At 33.1% G+C, this 9,057-nt stretch overlaps 1 protein-coding gene across 1 annotated transcript; it reads left to right on the top strand.

Annotated features, from left to right (window-relative positions):
* The first annotated feature begins 728 nt into the window (after nt 1-728).
* On the top strand, nt 729-8,537 carry LOC131840994 (sin3 histone deacetylase corepressor complex component SDS3). The gene is made up of 7 exons (XM_059189221.1): nt 729-1,148; nt 2,632-2,695; nt 3,167-3,304; nt 3,719-3,896; nt 4,280-4,502; nt 4,975-5,138; nt 5,418-8,537. Exons 1-7 carry the CDS (start codon nt 986-988, stop codon nt 5,508-5,510), a joined length of 1,023 nt encoding a protein of 340 aa, XP_059045204.1. The 5' UTR covers nt 729-985; the 3' UTR covers nt 5,511-8,537.
* Nucleotides 8,538-9,057: the final 520 nt, after the last annotated feature.

The raw sequence follows: 9,057 nt of genomic DNA on the forward strand, positions 1-9,057 counted from the left end.
GTCAGTGAGTAGTAGGGGTTTTAAAAAATGCATATTATTATTACATGAATACAATCCAATTTTTTATTTAATGGAATAGTTAAAATAATTAGTTTATTATTTTTTTTAATATGTTAGTGTGTTTTACTATATTTTTTGACAAATAATATAAAAAAGACAAATAAGAATGTATCATAATTTCTCATCTGTTTTTAACAAAAAGAGTGGGCGTACAAATATTTTAAGAACAGGTACTTGTGTGCTTAATTCTATCTCTCACTGATCTGACTGATCAGCCTTGAGGATGACTTGATACATCTCTTAACGATGGTATATTTGTATATATTCCCTACCCACCCTACGTTTCCATATTTCATATTACATACAAAAAGAAGATTATATTGTGCTGGTGAGAGAAATAGAAGGACGATTATTTAATTTATGATAGTATCTATATTATTATGTATATATATATATATATATATATATATATATATATATATATATATATATATATATATATATATATATACATATATGTTAACTACGAATTGACAATAATGGCAATATTATTTCAATTCTGAATCAATTATAGGCTATACTATTCGATTTTAACAGTATTCGAATATACTTTAAAAAAAAATGAATATTTGTCTATGGTGAAATTATTATTTACCCTATCAATTTATGACAGTCACTTGTGCTATAAAAAAACATAGGTTTTCTCTTTCTTATTTATATAGAACGCCTTAACCACAAGCATCAGACTTGTCTATTACATTTCAATATATTTTGGTAGTATAATATGATGCTTTTTGTGCAGTTTGACGTAAAACAACTTCAATTTCCTTGCTCCAGTTTCGTTGTTCAGTCATATCGCATAAGTTTTATTAGAATTTCTTTATATGAGTGACACAACTGGTATATTGTATTTGTTGTTTGGATCATTAACTGAAGCCCGCGTGTCCAGAGTTTGTTTCTGAGACGGTGATCATAGTCAATCTGTATGCAACTGTTACGCGTCGCCTCGACTATGTCTTACCAAGGATCACTATATTCGGGTCCGGGAGATGAATATGACTTCGAGGACGATGGGTACGACGACTTGGATGAGTATAGGGATCAGGAAGACGCTTTGCCACCGCCCCTGCTGGACGACAGTGATGAAGGTATGCTTTGTTTACGGTTGTGGTTACAGGCCTGTTTTAGCTTTGTATTTCGGTCAATTTCACTAAAACCTGTTTTTCGTTAATGGTCAAGTCCCGTGTCGGTTGTAAATAAACGTTATGTAATATTCATAGGTTATGATGTTCGTCATTGTTACCTAGACATTGTCTTCCCGCCTATTTCATTATCACCTGATTATGTGACGTAATTAGTTTGTTTGTGTATCACTTTCACCACCATATTGCCATAAAACTATTTTAGTTGTCATCTTGACAACAATTCAATACAGAACATGTGGAGCTCACATAGACTTCCATAGATTTACATTTTATGTTTGATGGTAAAGAATTGTGTAAATCTTTTGTAATCTAACTGTATCCTGATGTCAAAATGATCATATCATTGTTTCACTTTGATGAGCAGCATAGTCCATAGTATATCTTCTAGTCATAGCATATTATTACTTTTATGTAAATATTAACTTCAAATAATTCAAATTAAATATTCTAGCAGTATTCAATAATTTACACACAGCATGTCATCGCTATCAGCATCACCCTCCTGTCCTTATACTATTTCCAGTTGATGAAACACATTTTCCTATCTTAAACTTTTTGCTACATAATTTTTCACATGTTGAATCTTGTTATTCCAGTTAATTGGTGAATTTTGAGCTTAAATAGTATATGATTATGTAGTTGTTAACTTTATATATTTATTTATTGATAGCCTTGGTGATTGATTGGCCTTGATTTAGAGGTTTAGCACGCCACTTAACTTCCAATTGTAGTGGGTTCGATTCCTCACATGTTGTGAACACTTGTATTCATGAGTATGATTGGTCTGGGCGTTATCTATGTATGTACATACATTTACTAAAAAACATATATCTAAGTATTTCTATCAGTTGTCATAGTATCCATAATGTAAGCTCTGCATAGCTTGGGACTAGATGTTATTGAATCCATTGTTCAGGGTTATTAATGTAGTATGATTATAATTGATACTTTGCTACCAATAACTGCATAATAATTCTGTCATATTTGCTCCGATATTAATATTATAAAGAGGGAGCAGAGTTTATTAAGAGGATAGAAACCACTGCACTAGTTTTTTATAAATTCTCTCACCATTTGAAAGGTACATTATTTCAGAGTGATATAAGCATATTATGTTATTGTGTGAACATAGACAAAACTGTTATTTTGTTTTTTTTAATGGTTTTAGGCTATTACTCTATACTTTAGACCAAGCAGTAATGCAACCTTCATAGATCTATTGCGCTTGCTTTTTCTTTAGAGTTTGCTGCCTAGTCCCACCAGGGATAAGAATTGAAAGAATGTACTTTTCAAAGGAGATATTTTGTACTAGTCCAAAATATTTATGAATGGAAATATACAATCATAGATATCACATGATTATGTTTCCTTTTATTTCAAAATGGAAATGTGTTGAGTAGACAATTAAAAAACATTTTTTTTTCAGATACTGAAGAGGCCAGTGAAACAGATGTGCCTAAGAATGATGAACCACTTGAAATTAAGGAACAGTAAGTGTATTAGTTTTGGGTTTAATTTGATATGCAGTGCCTGGTTGAGCCAGCAGTCTGTAGTAAATAATTTTAAGAGGCACCAAAAATAAAAATATTTAAAAGTTCTTAAAACTTTTTTTGTTACATTGTTCTGACCAAGTGTAGGACTCTTAAATGCACGGCACCTGTAGCATTTGCTACTAGCCTAATTTGGCAGTGGTAATATGTATGGTGTCGAAGTGAAATAATATTAAGTAATTTAGGATATTGTACCTAAATATGGGGGTATAATTTTTTATGACATTTATTTTTCACATGCACTGTGCGTTAACAACCTAAATTGACAAACCACACATAGTATCTAGAGAAACCCTCAGCACGTAGTTTATTCTAAAATCAAATTGTATGTGAGAATAAGGTCCTCTGAAACCATACAAATTGCTCCTACAAGATGGAAAATCACATAATAATTAATTGTAAAATTTTCAGGATGTACCAAGGTAAATTGGCGACCTTAAAGAAACAGCTGCAACAGCTAGAGGATGGGATCCACCCTGAGTTCCTTCGGAGGGTGAAGAGGTTGGAACATCAGTTGCATGAGAGGTTACGACTCAACAGAATATATAAGTAAGTTCTGAAGTTATTTATTGCTGTCTGTTACTATTTTATTTATTTATTTTCTATTAAATATTAATGTAGCCTTCATATTGTATTACTCACATAATCAGCTGCTTCACAGAATATGTAGTTAGTTATAGCCCACATATAAGCTAAAACTTAGAAAGTGGGAAGTAATTCTGTAAATACTTTCAATATGCCACTTACTATTTTATTTTTATCAATAATATACTATACGGCGTTATGTAAATACTGTTGTCTGCCCATCATCAATAGATGGCATTCATTTTAATAATTTTATTTGCCAAATACTAAGAAAGTTAACAATAATGCCATATAATAAACATAATGCCAGAAATATTCATAGATATAACTGTAATTCCTATTACATATTATGGTGTCTAACTTATGTTTGTTTCACAGGGATCACATGTTTGATGTAGTAGAGAGAGAATACATAGCAGAGAAGAAAGCAGCAGCAAAAGAGTTTGAGGAGAAGAAAATAGAACTGAGAGAAAACTTGCTGAGTGATTTTGAAGACAAGCGCAGATTGATAGAGAATGAACGACAGAATATGGAGCTTAATGGAGACTCTATGGAGGTGAGTAAAATATTTTTTTTTAATATAAAACCATATTATAATTGTAGTGTGTTGATGAGTCATATCAGTAATACTTTTCTCCAATAGATACCCGTGTAATTCAAACGGGGAATGCAATTACGACGGCCTGAAACGAGGTTTGAACACCCTAGTGGTGCCCTCAGATTAATGTAATATCCATCAGGCGGGAGTTGACTTTCAGCCGCTCCATAAGTCCTTCGGCGGGTTTGGAGTATCATTTGCACTAGCCCCCTATCGTTCACTGAAGCTGTAAAGGCTATATGAATTGTTCTGGGTTATTACTATATATGGTATATTTTTTTGTCAGCTTCCGTAATATTTTCCTAATTTGCTCAAGTATGTAATTATATGTTTAAATACAGGTGAAACCAGTAATGAAGCGTATACTACGGCGGCGCGCGAATGAGCCCGCTCCAGCGCCGGAGAAGCGGCGGAAGCCCCTCGCCACGACGCTGACGTTCCAACTGGACGACAAGGACATCGATGCAGACCTGCGCGCGATATCGAGGCACTCGCCGCCGCCGCGCCACCACGCGCCCTCACACAACTCCGCGCCGCCCAGGAAGCACCTCAATTCCACCAGTTGTATGTTTATTATTTTTATTTCTATTCTAAAATTGATTGTAACTCTTAAAACATTTGAATGCATTACATAATTATTCTGTTCTTAATTTGCAAACAAACATTATTCAAATTCTTTTATTTTAGTTCTACAAATGAACAACAATTAAGTTTATTGTTCTGCAGACGGTTTCTTTGGTTTAGCAGTGTAGTACGTAGCTTTACTTCCGATGATTGCGGGTTCGATTCCTCGCACGGCACACAAGCTCTGCTTAGGTTGATACTAGATGGCTTTGTGGGAATCGTCCAGGGATATAAAAAAAATAAGGGCTCAATATTTTAATGTGGCTGTTCGAGTTCGATTTAATGTTTTAAATATATTATTAATAAATAAATATTTAATTATATTCTATTAGTTATATAGTACTCAAAATAATATCTCCTTAATTTGGGACTAGATGGCGTTGTATTTGTAATATAATTTATTTATCATCAGGCGATTCTCCAGTCCGCGAGACCAACGATACGTCAGAGACGCGCGTGGAGGACGGCAAGTTGTTATACGAACGGCGCTGGTTCCACCGCGGACAGAGCGTCTACGTCGAGGGTCGGGAGGTGGCCAGGTTCCCGGGACAGATACACGCCATCACTGACGAGGCGGTAAGCTAAACTTACAGAGTAACATTTTAACTTTTTGCCACATACAACCACGTTGTGGAATCACCTTCAAGCAATGGTATTTCCGAACCATTACGATATTGAAACCTTCAAGAAAAAAACCTATCTCTTTGTTGGGGGTGGCCTTCTTTTAGTAGGCTGAAATGATGATGTGATGGTTTGTCTTCCGAGCTGAAATGATGATGATACTATGAGTACTATTTAGGATTACGATTTACTTAATAAATCACATAATTAAATAATGTTTATCTTAATTTTCAGATATGGGTGAAGAAACAGAATCTGGAGCGATTTAGGATATACATATCGCAGTTAGCGCGCGGTAAAGTGACGTTAAAAAGACGCGCGTCATAAGCCTGGCCGGATGTACAGTGAGAGTGCGTTGTGACCAGTGACGTGTGGACGTAGTACAGACGCTAGGGTGTGCTTGATGTGCGCTGTTTGTGAGATGAATTTATCTTTACATTGTATAAGGGAACCTCCCATTTTTCAGAGCACTGATTTATGTATATAACTTAGTGATTATTGATTTAGTTAGATAGGATTATAACACGAATAATTTTGGGGTAAATTAAATATATACGATACATTTTTCGACTAGAGAATGGTCTTTAAGCCACACACCCACAAACCTTATGTATGTTAATACTTTGTCTGTCAGTCAGTTTGTTCGTTTGCTTCGAAACGTACTTTGCAACGTATTTTATATGATGTTTCGAGATTTTTTGAGCAAGGTTATGTGTACAGTATGTTTCAATATTGGGCCTCTTAATAAATTCAAATCATATTAATATAAATTGCTATCACCAGATGACTAGACTATATAACTATGTTTAAATATTCATCAGGTCGAGTGTGGTAAATACATTATTTACAATAGAATTATTCGTGTTACGATCCAACTAACTATATTGTACCAAACGTGAAAGGTAAAAAAGTGACTACATATTAACAAATGTGGGAAGGATGTTTATTTTCACAAAATTCATGAAATGACGATAATTATCTACACGTTTTTTTTATTATATTAGACAATTTAAACTATTCAGTCGAATGAAATTGTTTTTTGATAGCTTTTTTATTATAGGTTCAAGACATTTATAAATGCTGAGTTTTTATGTGAATATTTGCAGTCAAACGGTTGACTTACATATATGAATTTTTCTGTGATCTATATATGTTTATATGTCACATATTGCTTTGTAATATGTTATGAAATTATAGATTTATATTATATAGAAACATTATATTTTATTATATTTGTTTACTCATTACATATTGGAGTAAAAAATATATACTAACTATATTGTTCAAAACATTAATAACAATTGGAAATTGTTCTCATAGGCAGAGAAAATTTTTAGTACTGTCTTTATAAAATGCTTGCCCTTTAGTAATTTATCAAAATAAAATAGTAGATTAGTTACAGAAGATCTCCTACATTTTTGAGTTTATACCTGCCTCAAATCACGGTTGGTGTCTTTGAATCTATTTACGATACAATTTCTCATCTGATTGCTAGGGGGAATTTATTGGGTCATAACAAATTGCCACATGTGAGCTTATTGGCCGATAGGTTGGTGTGGAGTCGGCTGAGCTAAATTTTGAGGTTGACCCTAACAAATTAAGCAGCCAGTACTATTGAATAATATTGCTACAGATTGTATGTAGACAATATACAATCTCGACCCGACAGATTGTTCCGATCGAACTGGTGCCAAATTGTGTTGCCCACGGACGCTTTTATAGTTTTATTTATGTATTGTTATGGTAGTTCTAGTCAAACTTACAATTTGCATTAGTACTTCTAACATACTACACTCTGGCTATCCTATAAGCAAATGGGGTGTGAAGATAAAAATTGATACAGCTGTCACGATTACTATAAACATTACGAATCGACGAAAATTATCGGCAAATAATTTCTGCATTATTCTTATCTCATGACTTTCGCTGTGACAATTTTACGTAGAAATCTACAGTGCGCGTTGTCTATGATTTTGTTGAAGTTATTTGCCGCGAATTTTATTTGTCAGTTAATATAATATATTCCTTATGCTCAAAAGATACACACAAAAATAGAAGAATATATGTACAATTTGTTACGTATTCAAGTTATTTAAATATGTACGACAATTAGGATTATAAACATTCCCTTTTCAAATGATTTGTTTTTGACGCACATCTCTAGTCAAGTTCTGTATTAATTGTAATTTATTTTGTTGCGCGAATGACGAGAAAAAGCTACTTGTATTATTGCTAACACACAATTTTGCCGCGCGTTCAAATACTACATTCCTATTGGTCGAATTTTACGCGCGCATTGCAACTTTTTTTTTACGTATGTGGCAAAGGCAATATTAAATAATAAATGCATTTGTTATGAATGTATACAATAATATTAAGTGATAAAGTTACATATTCTATGTAAATATATAATTTCAGAGTCGTTCAAAATTTATTATCATTCTTATCTAATGAGATAAATTATGTTTTGTTGTCATGGTTGTATGACTATAGTTGTATGCGTAGATGCGTTATTAGGCATCTAGTAGCGGACCACGCGTGGTAGATGTCCAGTGACGAAGTGATTTTACAAAAATCACTATTCTCATGGTACTACCAAAATGTCCTACTAGTGGTAACAGATATTTATTGCTCAGTGAAAGATGGTAAGCAGACTTCTTGAAGATGTGCCCAATGTAATGCTTACTTTCTTTCACTCTTTCAATACTTAATTGTTCTACTTGTTAAGTAAATAAAATCTTGAAACCGCGAACCGCAAAATGCTATCTTTGAGGAAATTATTGAATATTTTATTTTTGACTTCCATATTGCTCTTGTATTTAGAAGATTACTAAGTTATTTTAATTGTCTTGCGTATACACGTAGAATAATTATACGCACTGGTTTACTAGGACTATGGGAAGCAAATATCCCATAGTCCTACTAGTTATTTTTCCCACAGACTGATGGTCTATGCACTTATTTATTGTTTATTAAATGTACTAACAAATGAAGTTTTAACTGACATTTTTTTCTGTCATTGTGTTACGCTTCTTTTTTACTCCTAGTAGGACATTTTAGTTTTAGTAGGACCACGAAAAAAAACAGAGTATAAAATCTCATAATTGTATGCAGTATTGTATCACTGTAAATATAATTGTAAATTTCCAATGTAATATACTGATCAAATGACGGCGTATTGTGTAAATGAAGTAGATTTTGGACTGTAACGTTTGTTTCAGATTATTTTTATAATTGTGATTATAATTATTGTGTAAATGAGTTGTGATTATTGTAAATATGAGTATGCGTAATGTTTTACTGAGGTAGATGATATTGAAGCAAGATCTTTTAATTATATGTATTATGACGAGACACAGTTGTGTTTGTTTTATTTATATCATTGTGTGTACTGCTTTTAAAATGTTATATAGATTTCCTTTCAATTTTAGTGAAAATATTCATCAATGCCTGCGATCGTCCAATTCACGGTGATCGAAATTACGACGGCCTGAGCCGAGGTTCGAACCGCTAACGGTGTCTTCAGACAAAAGTCGTATCCGTCGGTGGTAATTGGCCTTCAGCTGCTCCATCAGCCCTTCCGCGAGTTTGGAATGCCATGGAGTGAACTGCACTCACCCCTACCGTCCTGTAAAGCTAAAGAAGACAATATTGTCGATTGTCGTATGCCTAATCCTATTTTATTCTAAATATACATCAACAAAATATTTATTTACTTAGAACAAAATTCATTTAAAATAGCAACACAAGTTTGTTGCTTATTCTTCAAAAATGTGACTATTCAAAAGTTCATATATTAAGTTTATTTGAATAAAGATTCTAAAATGCCTTGAGAATACACATCCGACGTATATTTATTTTTAAGTATATTATA

This window comes from Achroia grisella, unplaced genomic scaffold, assembly GCF_030625045.1.
Source record: "Achroia grisella isolate CSIRO2021 unplaced genomic scaffold, CSIRO_AGI_Agris_v1 utg157, whole genome shotgun sequence".
Taxonomy (NCBI): domain Eukaryota; kingdom Metazoa; phylum Arthropoda; class Insecta; order Lepidoptera; family Pyralidae; genus Achroia; species Achroia grisella.